General features: G+C 31.1%; 1 protein-coding gene and 1 pseudogene across 1 annotated transcript; one reads left to right on the plus strand and one right to left on the minus strand.

Annotated features, from left to right (window-relative positions):
* Positions 1-329: 329 nt before the first annotated feature.
* On the minus strand, positions 330-3,560 carry LOC149493153 (uncharacterized; annotated as a pseudogene).
* A 9,619-nt stretch (positions 3,561-13,179) lies between these two features.
* Positions 13,180-14,992, plus strand: LOC110010873 (uncharacterized). The gene is made up of 4 exons (XM_020684514.1): positions 13,180-13,202; positions 13,402-13,671; positions 13,739-13,865; positions 14,843-14,992. Exons 1-4 carry the CDS (start codon positions 13,180-13,182, stop codon positions 14,990-14,992), a joined length of 570 nt encoding a protein of 189 aa, XP_020540173.1.
* Positions 14,993-24,084: the final 9,092 nt, after the last annotated feature.

Here is a 24,084-nt window from a genome sequence, read left to right on the forward strand (position 1 = left end):
ATGAAATTGTTAATGTAATATACTATACAAAATATGAAAAAAACCAGAAATAGCTAAAAATGTCCAAAATCAAATCTACGGGATTGGTCGTTTGCACGATCTTGTGTCGTAGCGCCAGGAGGAGTATCTACTGGATGTGTCGTAGTGTCGGCAGGAGTGACCAAGGTATCGTCTGCAGTATCGGGATCAAGAGGAGACGGTAGTGGCTAATGTAGAGCTGTAGAAACATCTCGATCTGTAGCAGGTGGAGGATCAGAGGAAGAAGTACCAGCATCATGCTAACTGGACATTCGCATGACATGCGCTCTAAGCTCTGCAAGCTGTCTCTCCTACTCATCAACACGAGCCCGTAATGCAGTAATCTCCTCGGCGCTGTGGTCGGGCTGTGGTCCTGAGCCGGCTGGGCTGCAGAAGCATACGATGCTGAGCCGCAGTAAAACTGTGATGCTTGAGACCCAATGCCATATACTTTTGTTTTCTTTTCGCCCCCTACATCCTCCAGATAAAGTGCTAACTCATCAATTCTTGACTCAGCTTCAGATTCAGCCTGAGAAGAAACAGCACGCTCGCGAGCTATACTGTAGTTCTCCTGAAAATAACAAATTAACTAATCAATGCAGTTGCAAGCTTTATTATATTGAACTTGTACATGTAAGAGACGACTAGAAGGTAAATGTAAATATTCTTCATTGTTACTTACGTTGACGCCCACCGCACGTCTATCGACAAATGTATTTCCATCATGGGCCTTTGTGTGCGTGTAAGTAAACACCTCTATTGGTATGGGCTCACGACGATATTATTCAGCCTGTAATGTATTTTTATACATGATATATTAATATGGTTTCATTTCATTAAACACTAGTTTTGTAACTATGACTAGTTGACTCACTAACAATCGAGATGTCTCTATAGTAGATATTGATCCGCCTGTGTGTCGTGAAGGTCCTGCTCCATCACTGACAGTCTTGCTGTGCCTATTTTGTGCAAATATCTCACACTTTCTCTCGAATGCAGGTACCTCCCAAGCCTTCTGCTAGCTCTCCCATATCTCTTGAGACACGCACTGCTACTTCTTACCGCTTTTTCGCATCCTATAGGTGAAGTTAGCATATCGTAGAGCGCACAATTTCTCCCAGACCACTTTTAGCATAGCCGTAATAACCTCTTCCCATACGAAATGCTTTTGCAAAAATGAAAAATAAAATTTCAATAAAGAGAGGTAGCTTGGTTAATTGTAAACATTGAATGAAGATATAAATTAAACCAAATCATACTTGAAACTCTTCCCAATAAAAGTCTATCACCTCTTGTGGTACGGCATCCCATGTGTATCTGTAACGCCCCATTTTTTCTGTGTCTGAAATAGTAAGTTACCGATCTGTGAATAGTATCATCGGTCCGAGAATAAATATTATTTTTGTCATATTATTTTTGTCCGAAAAAATTACTATGTATGTTTAATATTTTCTTATACTAGGATTTTTCTGATTTATATGTTAAGTTAAGACGGTGCCTCCGGCACCGAATGTGACATCCGCCGTCGGGTCTCTCGGGACTAGGCGGTGGGTGTTACAGTATCCATCTTTATCGAAATGTAACTTGATTATTCTCATAAGTTGCTTTAATGCTCGAGAGGATGGATATATGCTGAGGAAAAAAACATAAGTGAAATATAAGTAGACAAAATCATCAAAATCTGAACAAAACCAAGTGCAAAGGAAAAAGTAAATAAGTACTTATTGTGCCGCTACCAAACTGAGCTTGTTACGTGGCTCTGATGAAGCTGCAGAAGAAGTAACAAATGCTATCAATACAGATAAATAATTAATATATAACTGAAATGATAGTAAATGACATTTATGATTACCTAGTGCAGTATGTGACTGTGAAGCTGGTGAAGACTCTATTGGTCTAGGAAGTCGGGTAGAAGAGGAAAGAACAGAAGGAAGTGATGGCGGCACGGGAGGCTGAGCAGAGGATGAAACCCCGGACGTACCTGAAGAAGAAGGAGGAGGGATAGTCCCTCCTCATCCTCGTGTATTGCGTCCTCGGCCACGAAGTCCATGTGGAACACTACTAGACGCATCTGAATCAAATGCCCTGCCTCTAGCCATCTGTACTACATATAACAGAACCTACATATATATGTATACAATTATATAAATTGTAGAACATGTGGTAAATATGTATAAAGAAAGTGAATAACATTAAACTTCTTCATTAATAATATTATATATACATCAATTAATTTATTATCCATAATACATGTGGTTTGAAGTATTAAGTGTCTTCATTATCATCTGCTTCCTCTTCTTCTTCTTCTTCTTCCTCTTCCTCTTCTTGATATTCGTCTTCTAAGGTACCCATGATGATTTGATCTTCTTCCTCTTCATCATCCGATGCTTCTATTTCAACATAAGTTCCACTTTCATCATCCGATGCTCCTATTTCAACATAAGTTCCGCTTTCATCATCCAATCTATCCGTTAAATCTTCAACAACTTGCATCGGTTGCATATCCACCGCAACTTCTTGAAATGGCTTAGATATTGCAAGTGAAGCAAATTGTTTGGTTTCAACTGCATGAATAACTGATCTAGGCTTGATTTTACATATTGCCATCCAATCGCTACGATCTCGTTTCAATGATGGATAGGGGACATAGTACACCTATGCAGCTTGCATCGCCAACACAAAAGGTTCGTACTTCATATATCTTGTTCTTTGATTAATATCCACAAGATTATACTTAGGATGAACCTTCATGCCAACGTTTGGCGTAGGATCAAACCATTCACATTTGAATAAGATTGTGCACTTGATTGGTAGGGATGGATATTCTAACTCCAAAAGCTCAACCAATCTTCCATAAAAATCATTTGACATGTCACTATAGTTTGATCCTTTTATGCAAACACCACTGTTTATTGTCTTTCTGCTTGTCTCATAACCCTCGGTGTGAAACTTGTAACCATTTACAAAGTAGCCAGAGCAGGCATTAGCAACCGGTAGAGGTCCCCTTGCTAGATCAGTAATGAATCTGTTATCAATATCGCTTCCCGAGCTTCGAGCCTATTGGAAATAGTAATGACACGAGTGAAATTTAAGAATGAAGTTTAATTGTATCGATATCTAAGAAGGCTCTATTTTGACACTTCTTATGATTACATGGACACCTCAACTTATTACCATCCATACAACTGGGATTACCAACTGCAAACTGGATAAACGATTACAATCCTTGCAAGAATTCTTGTCTTAATATCCCATCGACCTCGTACCTCCAGTATATCCAATTTCGATTAGTCCACATTTTTTTTACCTAACACTCTATTTATAAAAGGCAAATTATATGTAATTGCATTGGTCATAAGGCATCCTTAAAACATGCAAAAAGTAATGTTCTATTTACATTTCTAACTTACTAAAGTTATTTCTATAATAAGGGTAACTATATATATGTAAACTCAATAACGTTATTATTTCTAACCATATATATATATATATATAAACATATATAAACTTACTGTAACATCAGTAAGTGTCCGATTCCTCATATTCAGTTTTTAAAAAATTTCGGCAGCACTTCAGCATAACATAATCAAATCTCAAGTCAAAACACACTAATATAACACTTCTATATCATACCAACATTCTCCAAAGGCAAACTGGCCGCTACTAGGCCTCCAACTCAAACGCATCGTTCATTTCATAACAAAAAAAAAAAAAAAGAATAATAACAACAATAGTAACAAAGAAAACGCATTCTTAGTGACTACATTAATAACAACAATAACAACAAAGAAAACAAAAAAAATAAAAACAACATTTCGTTAATAACAAAAAAAAAACAAAGAAAAACAAAATTGCAACAAAAAAGTCCGAAAATTCATTTCATTATTTTAACTACAATAACTAAAAAAAATAAAGAAAAAAACGACAATAATAACTACATAATAACAACCTTTCCTTAATTTTTGGAAATGCAACTACAATAATAACTAAAAAAACAAAATCCACAAAAAAAAAAACAAAAATAAAAACAAAAAAAAGAGGGCGACACCCATACCTGACCAGCCGACAGCGAACGAACAGGAAAAGGGCTTCTACGGTGACTGGTGCTGCAACAGAACGGAGAAGGAGGCGGCTGGCGGCTGGAAATGGCGCTACAAGCGACTGGAAACACGGAGGAGGAGAAGGGAAGAAGAGAATGCGGTCGCGCAAGGCGACCAGGGCTTATAAAGCCCTATTTTTTTTTACCGAAGTATCGGTCGCAAATCATTAAAAAATCAATGGCAATTTTTATTCCTGCGATATCTTTTTGATGTCAAGCAAATTGCGACTGATTTGCGACCAACATTATCGATCGCAAATTCTTATGAGCGAGCAATTTTGCGACGGAATTCAAGACGGTCATAAATTAGTCGCAATAGGGCAGTAAAATGGATACCAAACTGGCTGAAAATTCTTATTAGCGCAAGAATTAGCGACAGATAAGACTTCGATCGCAAGTCCGTCGCAAATTCTGTCGTCGTTTGATCGCAAATCCGTCGCTGTATATTCAATCTGCCAATCATCGCAATTGGTTGCAATATCATCGCAATTTTGCAACCAATTTACGTCGGTCGCAAAAATCGATCGCAAATGCGTGTTTTTTTTGTAGTGTTAACTCTAATAAGACACGATATTTCTTATGTAGTTGGTGTTATGAGTTGGTACATGCAACATACTAAGAAGCCTTATTTAGAAGCAGTTTGAAGGATCTTGAGATATATCAAGAGTACACTCGGGTATGGCATTATGTACAAGAAAGGTGGAGATTGCAAGCTAGTTGGCTTTTGTGATGCTGACTATGTAGGTGACCATGACACCCGGTGTTCTACTATCGGATATGTGTTTATGCTAGGGTCCAAAGTAATTTCTTGGTGTAGCAAGAGAGAACAAATTGTCTCTTTGTCAATAATAGAAGCGAACTACTGAGTGATAGCTATGGCAGCTCAAGAAAGCACTTGGCTTATGCAGTTGTTAAAAGACTTGCATCAGTGAACAGAGTATGCAGTTGCACTGTATTGTGACAATCAGTCAACGATATCTTAGTAGAGAATCCAGTGTTTCATGCAAGAAGTAAGCATGTGGAAGTGCATTATCATTTCATCAGGGAAAATTTTCTTAAAGAAAAAGTGGAGTTAAGATAGGTCAAGACAGGTGATCAAGTCGCTGATATATTCACAAAAGATTTGAGCAGCAACATGTTCAAAGGTTTATGTTATCAACTTGGCATGGCAAACAGAGTGGAAGCTAATGTTGAGGGGGAGTATTGAAGAAGTCAACACCAGCTTATTGATTTCATTTGACCAAGTATTATGCTTTTAGTTAAGATATTTATTTATTTATTACTTTTTGTTTGTTACTTATTTCTTAGTAATGATCTTAATGGATATGATATTATGGTTAGTTGAGCTTATTGTCACGGGTCCGGAGTCTCGCGCAGCACTGCGCCCGTGCGGCGCCCCGAGAGCCTTCTCACATGCTGGTACTTTGGCTCCGAGGCAAGCCTTGCCATACCGTACCACACTGGTTTCGCCCTGCCATGGGCTCATCAGGGGAGCGGCCCAGCTCCTGACCAGTTGTGCCCCGCGGCACATTACCCCGCCTGCATGCAGACTTTGCATGGGGTAACGGACCGCTAGGGTAGAACAACGCCTTAATTGCTAAGCCGCTCCAACCCTTGCAGGTTGAAACACAGCCTGTTACGCTCTTCAATAAGGGCCTAACACGGTCACGAAATTTGTCCGTGACATTATGCTTAGGAAGTGGAGAATATTCTTGAGTTCATTGCATCTGTAGCCTATAAATAGCCAGTCCCATAGTCAAATAAAGTATTCAATTGTGAGATTTCTTCTACTGTTTAAGTAAGCTTGAGAGTAATATTTTTATATTCTTTTATTGAGTGTGTACTTTGTCTCTTTGCTTCATTTGTTTCAACACTTTCATCGTTTTCTTATAGTTTTGCAAAGAAATATATTAGACTGCTTATACAATAGCTAGACCAGCTGTTTCACATGTTGATTTCGAATGGGGGTATGCCTTCTTTATTTCTTGTATGGTGTTTGGCATTTGATTCTAATAACACGAGCTAATTAGCTTCCGTTTTTTTTTAAAGGAAAAAAAAGTTAAATTACAATGTTATTTAATTAGTTTAGATTTTAGATAAATTGGTGATTTCGCAAATTTCTCTTTTAGTTGCCACTTTCCTATCATCCATTTTCTACCTTTGTTGGTGTTGAATGCTCTTTTTCTTGCTTTTTGAATTTGGGTTGCTCTCACGTGCATGCATTGCTATTTCATGTCAAATCCCCTCCATCGTTTTCAATTCTTCCCATTGTTATTTATTCCAGTAGTAGCTCCTCTATGATTAATTTTGAGGCCAACTGATCATTGTCCTTTATGCTTATCAAGTTCTCATTACATTACTTTTGGCAAACCATAAATGGGGAAACAAATAGTAGATTATTTGGAATTGGATTAAGAGTCCGTTAGATTTTAAAAGATTGTAAAAGATTTTAAAATTCTAATGGTATTTAATCTAGATTCTTTTTAGAGTCTATTAAAATTTTACGGTATTCAATTCAAACTCTTTTAAAATCCATAAAAATCTGATGGTATCCAATTATGACTTTTTTAAAGTCCATACAAATTTGATAATATTCAAAAATTTTTTATTTGGAAGGATTCAATAAAATTATTGATTTCGTTAGATTTTAGAGTATTATGTATGAATAAAAGGCATCATTCACAAATCTATCCCCAACCCAAAGATTTCAAAAATTTTTTAAAATTTAACAGACTTTTGATCTAATACACCTCTTAATAGAACGAAAGCGGAGCGGATACCCGCCAATTTTAAACTACTTGTATAGGTATCCGTTTAAAATTTTACTATCCGTATCCATTTTAAACCCATTTAAATACCTATTTAAGTACCTATATTCAAACTCTTTTTAAACATTTACAACATGGGTCCGTTCAAAAACCCATTGAAAGTACCTCTTAAATCGGTGGGGTATCTGCGAATCTTTAACTATCCAAATTTCGAACTTATTTAAAATATATTTTTTACCAATAATGGATAGGGTACCCACTATCGAACCCATTTAATATAGCGGTTAACGGGAGCGAGATAGCCCCTGACGATGCTGGCTTTTGCAGGCTTTTACTGTCAGTGGCAATAAGTTTTTAACCAATAAAATAATGATTTTTGAGAAGGTGATGCATTTTGCTTTTTAGTCTCTCATTATTTTTCAGTTTTTTATTTGGCTCTAAAACCTTTTCATTTGTTTAATTAGGTCCTAAAATTAATTTTGATTGGATATATAAAAATCATTGTGATTCCATCAAAGTCAATCAAAATCTATAAAAAAAATCTTATCAATTCAATAAAACTCTATGTAGAATTCTAGTGGAATATGTAGAAATCTTAAGAAATCTTTTAATTCCGTCAAACTCAATAATTCTTTTAAAATCTAACACAATCCTAATCCAATACATCCCCTTAGACTTTATTAGGTAATACTAGTTATTCTATTAATTGTTAGCTATTATAGTCGCAGTAAATTATTTTATTACGTATAGTAGTTAGTTATTTATATAGTAGTTTATAGTGAAGCTTTCAGTGAAAATAATTATTTGATTAGCTATTAAATATAAATAATCGAAAAAAGTTAAAATAATTGTGGGGCAATGCTAACCAGTTTGGAATTTGGAAATTCAAGATTTTATGTTTGGAATGAAAAAAATAAAATAAAATTCTATGGAATTGGTAAGCTAAACTGAAATTCTATTAAAATTGTTGGAATTTGTAAATAAATTCCACAAATTAACCCAATGAAACTTTTCTTGACCGACCTGTCCTTATCCCAAATATCCAAATCACGTCCCTTATTTTGTTGGTTTTCTTGTTTGTTCTTTCTCTTTTCCTATTATGTTCCTTTACTTTTCTGGGCTATTTGGTATATAGATTATAAAACTAGCGAATCTTAATAAATTTACAGCTCATTTGGTGCAAATTAAGGGAAAAAATTGGATTTAGGTGCTCAATGTAGTCTTATTAATCATTAAAATTTAATTAATCATTAATTAATTAATTAGGGTGGAATATGAGTGTATATATTTATATTGTGTTCTTGTTAAATTATTATGTCAAGGTATTTTAAAAAATAAAGATAAATTAATTTTCATTTAATAATTATTCCAAATATATTTTAAATTGTAGCACACCAAACATGATAAATTTATTTACAAATGAATTCTACATTCAGATTCATTTGTTCCGAACGGGATGTAAATATTAGAGAAGCAATATTTCATTGCACATTCTCTCAACCTCTAAATACTGCTATAAATATTATTAATTGTTTTCAAAATACTAAACGTTACTTAAAAGTTATAGCCGAAATTTTGATTTATTATTTATCTAGGTTTAAATTGCAAATCCAATTATTTAATTTATCAAATTATAAAAAATTGTCTCTAATTTGTTCAAAAAGTTCTTAATAATATCATTAATTTTTTTACCTGAAATTATATTTTTAATTACTTACATTATATATCTGACAAAATTGAATTATAAATATCAAAAGATGTAATTTAGATCTTTGATTTAGTGATTTTGAAATATAATTGACTCTTCATTATTTTAAAATTATCCAAAACCAAATTAAATTGCTATTTTTATATACCAAATTTTATAATATTATTTAATTTGATTTAGTTTAGCTTTAGTCGTTTTCCACCATCTGTGAATATATTAAAAAAATAAAATGAAAATGAAAATCTCTCATGCGTTAAGCTTTGGCCTTCAAATATTGCTGTCTTTTAGGAAATTTTGTTCGTCTCTTTTGCGTTGGTCAATGGGATAGTAATTTCAGGAACGATGTTTATATGAAATGTCAGATAAATTTATAAATATAGTTCTTAAAGCTAAAATTTAGTTGCCATGATAAAATTAAAAGCTATTGATTTCAATAAAAGAAAAGGAAAAATCAAATTTTATTTTTATTTTTTATTATTTTTTTCCACATAAATTGGTAAGGATTTTTTTTAAAAAATTTTTTATGACAACTTATTTTCTCGAGAACACTTTCAGAATAAATATGTTGATTTTATGACTTAATGTGACTTATTTTACTTTGATTAACAAAAGTAAAAATTAATAAAAGGACTTATCTATTCATAGAATAAATATAAGAATTGAATTAAATTATATTTGAAAATATGTGTCATGACAACTGAATTTTACTTAAGCCCTATTCGACAAAATTAATGTTTTGATAGCTCTTAATTGTTTTAGTAACGTTTAATTATTTGAGTAGCAAGTAGCTGTTTAAGTAGTTTTGCATAAAACGCTAAAAGATACACGTTAGAAATGTTAACCTTTTATAAAATGTTATCTTAACTTTTAAAAATTTGTTCAAACGTTATGTCACCAAATACTAAAAAAATAGCATTTAGAAAAGTTATATAAAAAGTTATTGCCCAACACAACTTTAATCTCAAGAACTCAAGTCACATACTAATTAATTATAATTAATTTTTTTTCACACAGATATTGACAGTAATTTTCGCAAGTGTAAGAAATCGCAACAAGTAATATAGAATGAGTAGAGTATCGTTTCCATAGGGATTGTATACCAAGTACCAAAATTATATTAATCTACTATTATTTAGATGGCAATAAAGGGAATTATATTTAAGAACTAACTTTAATAAATAAAAGACAATAAGAAGAAATCAAGCAAGGCAAATTTTGATTAAAAGAAATCAAGGATTTAAAAACTACTAGGGATTTTGACTTCACTAAATTCTATCCAATTTATTCTATTAGTTTGATAATCAATTTTAATTGTTCAAGTAGGGGAAACAACCCTAAAATCACTAATAAGCTCTCCCATTGTATTGTTAGCTATTTTAACCCGGTCTAATTACCTATCTTCCAATAGCGCAATCAAACATGAATTAAATTATTAAGTTTTATAGTTTGTTTATGAATTTATAACCTAAGGTCATTAACTTATGAAAACCCCATGAGTCAAACCATATAACTTCCGCATCAATCTATTATTCTCATGTAATTTATTACCCTATTCATATCAAAAACCCTTTTCTTGATAATGATTAATGAAATAAATCAATCCAGGAGAAATATTCTGCCTGGAAGCACTAAGTTCAATAATAAATTATATCATAAATAGGGAAAAGCAAATCTAATATTATAAATTGGAATCAAAATTAAGCTACATCAAATCCCTAGTACGAGAGTTTTAGTTCAACATAATAACTAAATAAAACTCAATTAAACTTGTAAATAATCCCATAAAGAATAATAAACAAAAAGAAAGTTTAAAAATAAAAACTAGTCAACGATAGGCTTGGGCGGCTTCTTTGAATCTTAACACCAATTCGAATGCTTGAAGTCTTGGAGAGAGAGAGAGAGAGAGAGAGAGAGAACTATGTAGAAAATAATAGAACAAGAGAAGGAATATACATTGAATGACTACCTTTTGACTATGACTAGTCTCTTTATTTATATTGACTTTCTAGAATATCTTCGTGTTCGTTTAACAAAAGTGAATCTTTATTGAGTAAGAAATCTTTTGGAAATAGGAAACTGTTTAGGCTTGGTATTTCTTCCCAATTAGGACTCTCACAGCATCTAAATAGGATTTAAACTTGATTGGTACATCAGAAAAGCGTCTCATGCGGGTCCATGCAAGCGGTATAGGCTAAAACTGACATTCTCGGCCCAATGCAAAATGTGATCTTCAGCACGGGCGTGCTATCTGGCACGGCTTGGGTACAATCTTTTCTACATTTTTGACTAGTTTTCTATAAAAAAATCCTACAAAATTCCTTAAGATTAAATAAAATATGATTCAACGAAGTTTTGAACAAAAACATAAATAAAACTAAATAAAAACTAATTAAAGTAATTAAAAATACTAAAAATCCTAATAAAAACTATATGAAAAATACTATAAAAATAACACCTATCAAAATTCTCCAAACTTAAACCATTGCTTGTCCTCAAGCAACAAAACTAAAAACAAAAGAAAAACACAAGCTAAACAAATTAACAAAGCTAGCTTAATATGGTCGGAGATAATTATTCACAATTTCAAAAATATCAAAAATTATTAACATGAGACTAAATCAAGTGTTTCCTATGCTAATTTATATTCTAGCAAAAATTCAATTCTCGATAAAACACATTCCTTAATTTAAACATAAGTTAATAAGATTTTCAACAACAATAATTATTCAACCTATGACAAATAGAATATAAATTTTCACAAAAATTATTTAACCTTTAAATAAGATGTTTAACAATATAAATCCAACATTCCCATAGGCAAAATTAGTAATTTCTTCTCTACAATTGAAATGTACACAATTTATAAAGATTAAAAAGTCTTTATTTAGGTTATAATGGGGTCTTTAGAGGTATAATTTTAGTTAAACAAAGAAAAAGGATAAAAGGATAGACAAAAAGTGCAAACAATGCAAATTATCAAGATTTTCATCATCACATCAAAATAAATTTTTTTTTATTTGTAAAGGGAGATTAACTTAAGTTCTTCACTAGCTCAAAATTATAAATACTTAAGCAAGGTCTCTTCATAATTCATTGATAGTCCTTCCTTCAATTCCCCAAACTTGAATTTTTGATTGATTGCTTCTTTATAGGGTGTTTTTCTTTGAGTTTTTCCACTTGCTTCACTTGCTAGTATTAATGGAATTGTCTCCCTTTTGTTGCTATGTTTTAATAAAAATCAAATCCTTCAATTATACATTATTGCATTTAGGATAGGAATTTAAATTGGTTTAATGGCTAGGCTTAATAAGGGTGAACAATAAAATTTAGATATAGGCTTCCATTCATTGTATATTCAATCTTTTGTTCTATTATTTTCTCTCTCTCTCCCAGACTTCAAGTATTCAAGATTTGTGCCAAGATTCAAGGAAGCCGCCCAAACCAATCATTAACTAGTTTTTATTTCTAAACTCTTTTCTTATTTTATTTTCAATATTCATGTTGATTATGAGAATATTTACAAGTTTAATTGAGTTTTATTTAATTACTATGTTGAACTAAAACTCTCATACTAAGGATTTGATGTAACTTAATTTTGATTCTAATTTATAATATTAGATTTGCTTTTCCTTGTTCATAATATAATTTATTATTGAACTTAATGCTTTCAGGCAGAATTTCTCCCCTGGATTGATTTATTTCATTAATCACTATCGAGAGAAGGGTTTTTAATATGAATAGGGTAATAAATTACATAAGAATAATTTGATGCGGAAGCTATATGGTTTGACTCATGAGAGGTTTTCATAAGTTAATGACCTTAGGTTATGAATTCATAAAAAACCATAAAACTTAATGATTTAATTCATGTTTGATTGCGCTATTAGAAGATAGATAATTAGACCGAGTTAAAATAGCTAACAATACATCGGGAGAGCTTGTTAGTGATTTTAGGGTTGTTTTCCCTACTTAAACAATTAAAATTGATTATCAAACTAATAAAATAAATTGGATAGAATTAAGTAAAGTCAAATTCCCTAATAGCTTTAAATCCTTGATTTCTTTTCGTCAAATATTGTTCCTTGATTTCTTTTTGTTTTCTTTTATTTGTTTAATTTAATTCCTTAAAATAATTTCCCTTATTGCCATTTAAATAATAATAGGTTAACATAATTTTGGTACTTGGTATACAATCCCTGTGGAAACGATACTCTACTCATTCTATATTACTTATTGCGATTTTCATATACTTGTGAAAAATGACTGTCAAAGGAGAAGCACTAACAAAATTTTGTGTTTGCAGAACCCACAAGGCAATATTATTATTAAAGATGTTGAAGGGATAAAAAATTTAGAGAAAAATTATTTTAATGATCTTTTTGCAGGTGACAATACAAATCACCAAAAAGTTATAAATTTGATGTCCCCAAAAATTTAATAGGATGTTATGTGCACCTTTCTCTCCTGAAAAATTCAAGATAGTGGTTTTACACGATGCATCCGGATAAATCGCAAGGCTTTGACGGTTTAAATCTCGCTTTCTACCAAAAATTTTGGAGCATAGTGGGAGGCAACATTTTTACAAGATGTGTAAGTTGGCTCAATACAGGTATGTTCCCTGAGTCCCTTACTAATACACTTTTAATTTTAATCCCAAAAAATAATAATCCCATTTCTTTTAAGCATTATTGCTCGATTTCGTTATGCAATGTTCTTTACAAAATTATTTCTAAAGTGCTAGCGAATAGGCTTAAGAGGATTTTACCCAATATTATTTCTAAGAGTTAGTCTGCTTTTGCGCTGGGTAGGCTTATCCAGGATAATATTCTGTTAGCCTTTGAGATTATTCGTAGCATGAAGCATAGAACTAATGGGAATGCGAGTATTGTGGAACTTAAGATCAATATTAGTAAGGCCTATAATCGTGTTGATTGGGATTTCCTTAAGAATATGCTTATTCATATGGGGTTTAGTAGTAAATGGGTGCATTGTATAATGATATGTATTACTTCTGTTAAATATTCGGTCCTGTGCAATGATGAGATTGTTGGTCCTATTATTCCTGAGAGGGGCTTGAGGCAAGGGGACCCTTTATCCCTTTATTTATTCATCATTGGTAATGAGGGATTATCTTTACTATTTAAGCAAGCAGCAGAGCGAGGGTGGATTCATGGGTGTAGGGCAGGCAGGGGGTAATCCTAGAATTTCACATCTGCTCTTTGCAGATGACTCCATTTTCTTCTTTAAAGCTAATAAGAGGGAGAGCCAAAAGGTTAGAGATATATTAATAGATTACAAGGAAGCGTCTGGCCAAGTTTTTAACCTCCAAAAACTAGGTATTATATTTAGTTCTAATGTTACTGAGGAGTATAGGGGGTTGGTTACCAATATTCCAGGTGTGAACAATCCATTTAGTGGTGTTAATTATTTAGGTCTGCCCTTCCTTATTGGCCGAAACAAAAGACAGATTTTTAATTTCCTTTAAGATAAGTTATGGAACCGTAATAGTTGGAATAATAAAACCTGAGGTTCTTTTAAGTTTGTAGTGCAAGCGATTCTGATAGGGAATTTTTATTGCGTCCATTGGACGTAACCCGAATTTTACTCTGAAGAGTATTATGTTTGCTAGGGATATGTTAAAACAAGGTATTAGATGGAGGATTGGGAATGAGAAAAGTATTTTCATTAGAAGGGACCCATGGATTCCTAAGGAAGAGAGTTTCATGGTTGAGGAGGGTTATCATTTTATTGATTCGAATATGAGAGTCTATGACCTTTTAAACCAGACAATAGAGAATCGAATAGTCTTAAGGTTATAGAACTTTTTAGCCTTCGAGATATTAAAGCCATCCTTAACATTCCTTTAGCCTTGTGGATAGAGAGGATAGACTAATATGGCATTTTGAGAAAAAAGGCATTTAAAGTGTTAAGACAAGTTACTTTCTTAGCCTTAATATTTTAGGGGAGGGGTGGTTAAAGAGACGAGTAATATTTGGAACAAGATTTGGCACCTTAATATTCCCCCAAAGATGAGAGGAACTTGTTTGGAGGGTTTTAAAGGGTATTATTCCTACTAGGGTTAAATTACATGAGAGAGGGGTTAATGTTGTTAGAAGTTGCCTTAATTGTCCCATGGAGGAGGATTGTGCTCATGTTCTTTATAAGTGCCATAAGGGAGTAGATATTTGGGAGCACTGTGGTATGATTGTTCCTGTTATTGCTCTTTCTTTTAAAGATTTTTTGATGCAGGCTATTGATAATCTTAAGTCTGATCAAGTTGAGGAGATTATTTTCGTTGGATGGAATCTATGGCGAGCTAGGAGCAGTTTGCTATGGAACAACGAGGTGCAATCTACTCAACAACTCCTCTATAATATTCGGACTCAGATTCAAGATTAAAGGGACCACTCTTTGTTTAGTTCTCAAGCTCATACCACTCAAGCCAACATGTCCACATGCTACATCTTGTTCATGCACATACAGCGTCTATGCCTAGTGGTGTCCATGGTGTTTGAATGTCAACTACAACAGATGCTAACCTTATCCATCGTCAAACCGGGCCTACTAATGGTGGGACTATTTCGATTACACTGTCAGTCCAAGCGAATAATAATTTTGATTGGCAGGTATTCGTGGATGGTGCTATTTTCAACAATCTTCATATGGCAGGGTATGGTGCAGTTACCGAAGATGCAGAAGGCTATTTTATCAAAGGTTTGTCCGGTTTGCACGATAACTACAAGAGCCCTTTGATGGTGGAAGCTCTTGCCCTCAAGAATTGCCTATGCTGGATTGAAAACAACATTTTCTCCCTGGGATGTGTCTACTCAAATTCCCAATCTTTAATTTTTGCTCTTAATTCTTCCTTAATTAATTGGTCGGAACTTGGTATGGTTATTTCTTATTGCAAATTGATTTTAAATTGTATACTTCATGTGAGTGTTAGATGGATTAGGATAAATGCTAATGTAGGGGCATATAATCTAGCTAAAGCTTCCCATTTTATACTTGCTCTATGTATTGGGATAATATCTCAGATGTTTTTTTACTCTTGTAAAGGTCTGATTAATGCACATGCTATTTTTCCTTTTAAAAAAAAAACTGATATTGATTAAAAATAAACTGAAAAGAGCTCAATAACTCATCAAAATTGAGCCTGATCGAAAGAACGCCGGAACAAAGATGGAACTTGAATCCGTCAATCCTAAATCGAGAGAATAGCTTATTTAATGTACGGACCAAATCTAATATAATATTTTTATATTACTAGTCCGTGCTTAATTAGATTTCAATTGACTTGATGTTGGTTCAACCTTTTCAACTTGCACTAAATCGTGTGGAAGGTTTTTGTTTTGGTTGTGGGTCATATCAGCCACTTCAATTGAAGTTACCTTGGACAACATATAATAATTAATAAGATGAATTTTGTATAAAAAAGAGATATTTTTCCATCAAATTATAATGGCTTGATAGAAAAAAAAAAAAATAGAGATATTTATTTTCAGTCTTTGTATTGTTTGAATGTAATGTTTTATGCTGTAAATGTGCAATAACTTACCTATGTTGCATTTTATGTAAAGAAAAAACAAAATCAATCATTTTCAAATGTAATAGAATAAAGAAATTGTTGTTGGGGCAATGTCTTGGAGTGACATTTGAAAGAAATTCTTTTACTTAAAAAATTTAGAAGAAATTCTTTTATAATTGGATTATTTTAAAGTTTATAAACCCAAGAATATTCTACTAGTTCCATGAAACTTTTGACTTTTTAGATAATATTTAGAATAATCTTTTTACCTATGAGAGAATATGTAGGCTTTACGTCAGGATGTAACCCTCCCTTTTAAATAATATTATCAAATTGTAGTGAAAAAAAAAGTTAAACTCGTGACCTCCCATTCTCAAATCTTCTACAAGATATAAAAATACCAATCAGATTATACATGATTAAACCATGGTTTTTTATTTTATATAAGAGAATTCTTTCAAAAACATGATTTGGAGTTACAAAATATTTGAACACTGTGACTAGAAGAATATTCTTGACTTCGATGACTCTAATTAAAAAGATTAATGTGAAAAAGAATGAAATGATATAACAAATACCAATGAAAAGTAATAGTCAAAAGTAAGAGATTCAAGAGAATACTTATTTCTAAATATTGATATATAAAAGAAAAAGAAGCTCAAAAAATATGAATAAAGTGCTTACATATTGTCTTAAGGGCAATGTACTCAAACAGATTACCTATTAGGCTTTAGCTCCCATCAAATATGATAAAATTGAAAAATTGAGTCAAAGTACTACAAATAAAGCCAACGCGAGAACCTGAAAATTTAACTTGTTCACAGTATATGGTGCTTCTGTTAATAAAGCACCTTAGAACTTTTCAACCAAACTTGTTTTAGTTATTCGAAATTTTTGAATAATGGAAAGTGGACTAAAATCCGGGGCAGTTTGTTTTTGCGAAAATAACTTACTTTTAGAAAATATTTTCCAAAAAAAATATATTTCATGAAAATATTTTTCAAATGACATATTTTCTGTTGTTTGGTTGCACTATTAAAAATTAGTTAAAAATATTAAAATTTTTAACTCATAAGACCATAATAATAATAATAATAATAATAATAATTTTGTATTTTAAAATTATTATTATTAAATATGAAAATAATGCCCAAAAAAATTATGAAAGTCACCAATAATTGATGGTGGCCGACATTGGCTTGTGATGAACAGTAAGTGGTAGTAATAGTTATCAATGATTAATAAATTAAAAAATATATATAAATTTATAAGTTCATAATAAGTTTGTCAAAGTCTCAAAAATATTTTACGCTCTTGAAAATAAAAAGTCATTTTTTTAACTACCTAAATAATGAAAAATTGTGAAAAATATTTTCCTTTAAGTTATTTTACGGAAAAAAATGAAGTCCAAATATACATAAAGTCAAGCTTCTGTCCAATGGCTTAAAAACGGGCTTTTGGGCTTGGTTACTGTACTAGTGAATGTATAATTAAAGAACTCAAATCTCCATATGTGAATTCAACACATAAAAAACTCAAATTTCATTTTGTTTTTTCAATTTATCCAAAAACTAATACCAAAATTAAATAATTGACCCATTTTCTTCAAACTCTATCATTAACGTGTCCTTATACAAATAATCCGAATCTAAAATATAAATTTCTCTTTGTATTTTATGATTATAAAATTCTAATATTCGAAGAATGGATAAGATATGGTTCGTAAGACATGGTAATAAAGCATATAATGCTTCAGGCAAGAAGGAATATCGATTTCAAAATTTGAAGATAATCTAAAATTGCAATAGCACCACTTGAAGTGACAGCTAAGAAAGAAACAAGGAATTTATATAAATTAAAATTAGGAGCACAGGTTCAAACGACATTCAGAAATACCAGATAGATAAAGTATGCTATGAAATGATAAAGAATGTTTTAAACATAGGCTTTAACAGAGATTGAAATAAAAGTTTATAGTGACATTATGATTTGAATTCAATGTGTGAGATACGTGGTTAAAGGGCTCAAAGCAAGGAATTGAAGATGTCATCAAATTTCATCATGCAATAATGCTCCACCATCAACGGTCCAAATCAAAGCTCCAATTGGATAATGGAATTTTGCCATATCACATTTAAGGAGATTTCCCCCACCTTGGTTGGACATATCATAAAGAAGAGTTGCTTTTATTATTTCTGTCTTGCCGTCGTCTGTCAATCAAATAAGGCCCACATAACCTCACTCTTTCCTAGGCTATATCGACGTTCATAGTTGAAAATTAATGACAATAGACTTTCTTTACCATTCCCCTCGAAGTTCCTTTTCGTTTTTGGATACAAATTATCCTTTATCAATAATACAATTAATAGGTGGTATTTGATAATAGATGAAATTCAAGATTGGATGGATGATGCCTAGGACTTCTGAGTCCTAGGTTCAACTGTGTATAATGTAATCATTTCAGTATAATTTGTATTCTTCCCTTATGAAGGACTGTAATTGCATGCTAATGGGCTTTATAATGGATTGTACTGTTCGTGATGAGTTTGAAACTATTGTAACTGCTGTCAATAGTGTGAAGTGAATAATATTGAATACAATATGGAGTTGCAAAAAAAAAGAAAAAAAAAATTCAAGAGTGAAAAATATAAGTCTTACAATTTTGAAATTGTAAAGTTATTTAAAAATCAAATGTTGTATTCATTTAATGTAAATTTTACAGTAAATTTTTTTTTTTTTTTTTACTATTTTAAGAGATATTTTATTCAAGTGGAACTTATAATTAATACATAAATAATTACATAATTAAGACAAAGGATGATCTTATTGAGACAACTATTTTCGTGACAACATTTACTAGTATTGAGGTGCTTCCTGTGGAGATTATTATTGGGAGTAAGACTTTTATTTCTATATTTGTTTCTTATTAGACCCTCTATCAACTATCAAGAATCATTGGAAAAAGATAGGACACGTGTTCAAACTTGTGAATTCCTTCTTCTCTGCATCAGTCGTTATTATTCTTGAAATGAAATGATGTGGAGGTGGTCTAAGCAAATTCTAAGCCTTTCAGTTCTGACACAAATGTTGTGGAAGCCTAATGCTCCAAGGTGGATTTTAACCCATTCAATATATGAAAAAAAGAGTGTATCAGAAGACATGCGGGCACTAGAAGAAGGATATGGTTCAGAGTTAATGTACCTTAAGAATCTAGTTCACTGAGAGCGGAGGACAATAAACTAGAAGATATTATTATTGACGAAGTTAATGGGTTTGACCTGAAGGAGAGCAATTTAGCTGAGACAATAATGATTTAACCATCTCACTATGGCCTTTATCCATCGTGCCATATCAAAGGCCGATGTAGGAGATTCTTATTGAGGAGCTTCATAATTAAGCACTATAAATATATTGATAAGGAAGTAGCAATAGCTACAGCTGCTATCTCCAAAGTTTATGTGTAGTAGCTCTTTGACAAGATGGTTATGAATGGGATTCAGAAAGTTGTTGGAGATGAGGTGATTTGTGAGGAACCTGAAGAAGAAGGATACATAGTCCAACTTCATGAACTTAATCTTACACCAACCAAGCTGGATGATATTTTGGCCAATGTTTAGGATTCTCTAGAAGAAGTAAACCTAGATACTCCTGAAAATCCAAGAATTGCGTTCGTTAGCAACCTATTAAAAAAAGCATTAAAGTAAAAAATTATTGACTTATTATATAAGTTCAAAGATTGTTTTTCCTAGGAGTATCATGAATGCCAAATCTTAAATGGAGTTTGGAAGAGCGCAGGTTACCCATCAAATTATATTTAAACATCATCGTCTTTAAGAAGAATATCGAAAGAGATGATTCTCAAAGTCAAGGAGGAGATAGAAAAGCTACTCAAGGCTAGCTTCATTCGTCTTATAAGGTATATCCAAGATTATCAAATATTGCCATATTATTGAAAAGAATGGAAAATTGTGTCTATATTGATTTCAAGGACTTGAATTTGGCTACACTTTCTGAAGAACATTTCTAAGACCGCCTTCAAGTGTCTTGGTTTTATTGCGATATTTGAGTGGCTAGTCATGCCATTTGGCTTGAAAAACATAAGCGACACATACTAACATGCAATGAATGCTATGTTTCATGATATGCTAGGTCATTTTATGGAGATATACATTAATGACATAGTGGTGAAGTAAAAAAGGAAGATGATCCTCTAGAGCACTTAAGGTAAGGCTTTTAAGGATGAGACAGGACCAGTTGAAGATGAATCCACCAAAGTGCGCTTTTGGCATCAAAGCAGGGAACTTCTTGGGTTTCTAGTTCATCAGAGAGGAATAAAAGTGGATTAGAAAAAAACCAAAGCAACACAGGAAGCAAAGGCTCCTCATAAATAAGAGTTACAAAAGCTCCTAGGATAAATGAAATACCTAAGAAGGTTCATCTATAACTTAGCTGGTAAAGCAAAGGAGTTTACAGATTTATTAAAGCTTCGATAGGAAGAGGATCTCAAATTGAAAGAAAGATACCAGTTGTGTAAAGCTTTCGCTCATAAGATTCGAGATTTAAAAGCTCATATGCATTCTAGATTATAAAACCTACAATAGATAGCAAGATATTCAATAGTTAAGCTTAGGAAAGAAATTTTAAATGATTAAATCAATTTTGATTTTGAAAACCACTCTTTATAGAATTTTTTTTTTTCTCTCTTTTCTTAGATATTATGCAATGAAGCAAGAAGAAGAAAAGAGAATGATGAGAGAGTTTAAAATTTAAAAACTTAAAAGAAAATACTATCTCTCGTCAAGATTAAACTTTAAGCCAAGAGTTTTGCAGCAAGAAGCTCAAACCTTCCGTTAGAGAGAACAATTTTAATGTTAGATAAAAAGAGGGAAGGAGAGAGATTGGCAGCAAGTTTTAGTAAGAGGGAAGTTAGTTTTATGCTTGCTATCACAAAAGAGGTAATGGGTCAAGCATTTGAAAACCCAAAGCAATATTTAAAATTTTATTTTCCTACGAAACCTTTTTAGGTCACAGACATAATTTAAAATTTAAAAAGTAGGATTTGTGAAAAATATTTTTTCCTCTAAGTTTTTCAAAATAAAATTTTTAATCAAAGAAAATCTTTTAAGTACCATTTTTGAAAAACCAAAAAGAAAGATAATTTAAATATAAGCTTAATTAGACATATCCTTCCTTTCTATTTTAAGCTTTCCTTTTTATCTTTTTTTCTATAAATTTTCTGATTTTTTTAATAACTTTTTGAATATTTTCTTTTTTCTTTTGGAATTTTAATCTAATCTAATATTAGGAAGGGGATAGAAAATAAGTTAATTCAATTTTGAAATCTAAATTATTCAATTTGAAATCTAATCTTAAAATAATTCAATTCAAATTCAATTTTGAAATTTAATCTTATTTATTTATATCTATATATAAATATCTTAGAAATTTTAGCTATTGTCTTCATAATAGGGCACTAAAGAGTCTAACACTATCCCTCAAGACAAGTTGCAAGGTATTTCAAAATTCAAAAAAAGTTTATAAATTACCTATTCTGTTCTCCTCTTTAATATTTTTAATCTCCCTTATCATCAACAACTATTGTCCTTTTGATTTTATTTTTCACAGAGTGGCATTTTGTTGGGAATTTAAAGTGAAGTATTTACTGGGTATGTTTAGTTCTCTATGTATTTAGGTTATTACTCTTTACTTCTTTCTTGATATTTATTGTAGGAGGAAATAAAGGTCTTGCAAATAGCTTCACAAGGAAATTGTTACCGATAGAGCTGCTTGAATTAATAATCTTGACATGATTTAATTAGTGTCTTAAATTGTTAGCATGAATCCGCTATATTTGATCATTGTTATTATAGAGTGTATTTGATCAAGGATATTAAATAGAAATTTCAGATCTTACTTTGTTGTGCATTTTTTAGCATCTATATCTATATTTTCTATATATTTATAGAGTCCTGAAACAAAAAATAAGTTCAACGCGCTTTCTCTTCATTCAGTATTCATATTTTTCTTTTTTTAAAATTTTTTTAGTTTTTTTATCTTTTTACTATGATTTTATTGAGTCTTAATATTTTCTAAAATCACTATATAGATCAGATTATGTACGGTAACAAATTATTATTTGAATTATGAACTCTACCTAAAATTTAGCAATTAGATCATTATCTACTATCATCTATAAATTACATCATGCAAAACAGATTGCAACTCCATCATCAACGAATGTATAGGTAGAGAATGTATTTATTTGCAGTAGGTGTAGTTATTTGTTATTTGATTCTTTTTTTTCTTTTTTTTTTTTTTTTTTTTTTGAAAAAATTTTGTTATCCCAACACAGAATGTATTATATGTAGTAGGGATAGTTATTCGATTCATTTTGTTTAGTTTGCTAGAGATTGGTTCATATCTATATTTTTTATAATTTTAGTAGATATTTGTCTCGAGCACATAAATTCATAAAACATCATTTGCTACCTTTGATCTTGCAAGATGCATACGAGAAAAGGTTTAATCTTTGTCTTGGACTCCCTCTAGCATCTGGTTCGATTTAACCAAAAGCTAGCTCTTGCGCATAAAAGACCTATTAGGCAATTCGCGGGCACATTTCACTTTCACTATTGGGTTATCCATCCTACATAGTAGTCTTAATATTTGCAGTTTCCTATGAAAATGCATCTTTCTCAAGGTAGATATTCATTATAATTATAATTGTAAATTATATTAAAGATTTTATGAACTTCATTAATTAATATGTATTTTTTAGTTGATGCAACTCCACTTTCTTCTTTCTTAATTAATCGTATTAAAGATTTTAATTGTATTAGAGATTGTATTAGTATTGTTAATCGGGATGCTTTCCGTGTTCTGAGTTTTCGGCACCGTAACTCATAACACATTTGTAAGTTCCTTTTTACTAAATTGCTGCATATAAGTGGTTGTTTATCTAGCCAATTGCTTTAGTAATTTAATTTGGATGTGCTCATAAATTTAAAAAAAAAAAAAAATCTAAAAGCAGTTTAATTAGTTCCTATATAAAATAGGAAAATAAGACTTAAAATCTAAGTACATGAACTTTTTTTTTTTTTTACATATATCTACAAACCCATTTATTTTTAATATATAGATATAAAGATAATTATTTGTTATTAATTTTGAATTTTTTCTCTTATCTATATTTACACTTTTTTTATTTTTTTAATATATCTTTAGTTTTCAAGAATTGTATAATAGTTTTCTAGATATATGTATATATACTAATGAAGACAATATTTTAAGTCTTAAACTAACTATATGTTACGCCAATTTATCTAAAAATTAATATTTTATTATTTAATTTATTTTTGCAAGCCATTATTTTTTTCTTTAATTACGAAAGCTTATGAGAAAAATATATATAATATATTTTTTAAATGGTATTGTTATACTATTGGAATATAAAAATTCAGTTACACGTAAAAGGCTTGAAAATTTAAACAAGTTTAGTTCAAATCATTTTTATCTAAAATACTTTCAATTATTTTTAATAAGTAAAAAAGAAAAGTTATGAATGAAATTTTTATAATATACAGCAAATAGAGCAATCCGCGAAATGCGTGGTGCTTTATCTTGTTATTTACTATTTTAGATGATAGAAAGTTTGCCAATATATATATCTAACAGTGGAATCTGAATTTCATCCTAATATCATCATGTTGTATAACCTTAATCTACAAAGAAAAGGAAAAGAAATTAATCCTAAAACAATAAAGTCAAAAGAGAAATTTAATTTTTTTTAACAATAAAAATATTATTAGAAAATCTTAGATTTTTTTTTTTTTAATCAAACAAACAAGTGTGTCCCGAATGACTACTGTAGATGCACAGGTTAGCAAAGGGGTGAATAACTAAAATTTTTGTAATTCAAAACATTAATTCCCAAATTTATGTAGATCATAAAATAATATAAATG

Source organism: Jatropha curcas, chromosome 10 (genome assembly GCF_041381405.1).
Source record: "Jatropha curcas cultivar XTBG-Jc1 chromosome 10, XTBG_Jcur_1.0, whole genome shotgun sequence".
NCBI classification, from domain to species: Eukaryota; Viridiplantae; Streptophyta; class Magnoliopsida; order Malpighiales; family Euphorbiaceae; genus Jatropha; species Jatropha curcas.

Coding starts and splice junctions, on each gene's coding strand:
- LOC110010873 (XM_020684514.1), top strand. CDS start 13,180: ATGTGTAAGTTGGCTCAATACAG. Junction 13,203..13,401: donor TGTAAGTTGGCTCAATACAG/GTATGTTCCCTG, acceptor TGCGCTGGGTAG/GCTTATCCAGGATAATATTC. Junction 13,866..14,842: donor ATAAGAGGGAGAGCCAAAAG/GTTAGAGATATA, acceptor TTTTTGATGCAG/GCTATTGATAATCTTAAGTC.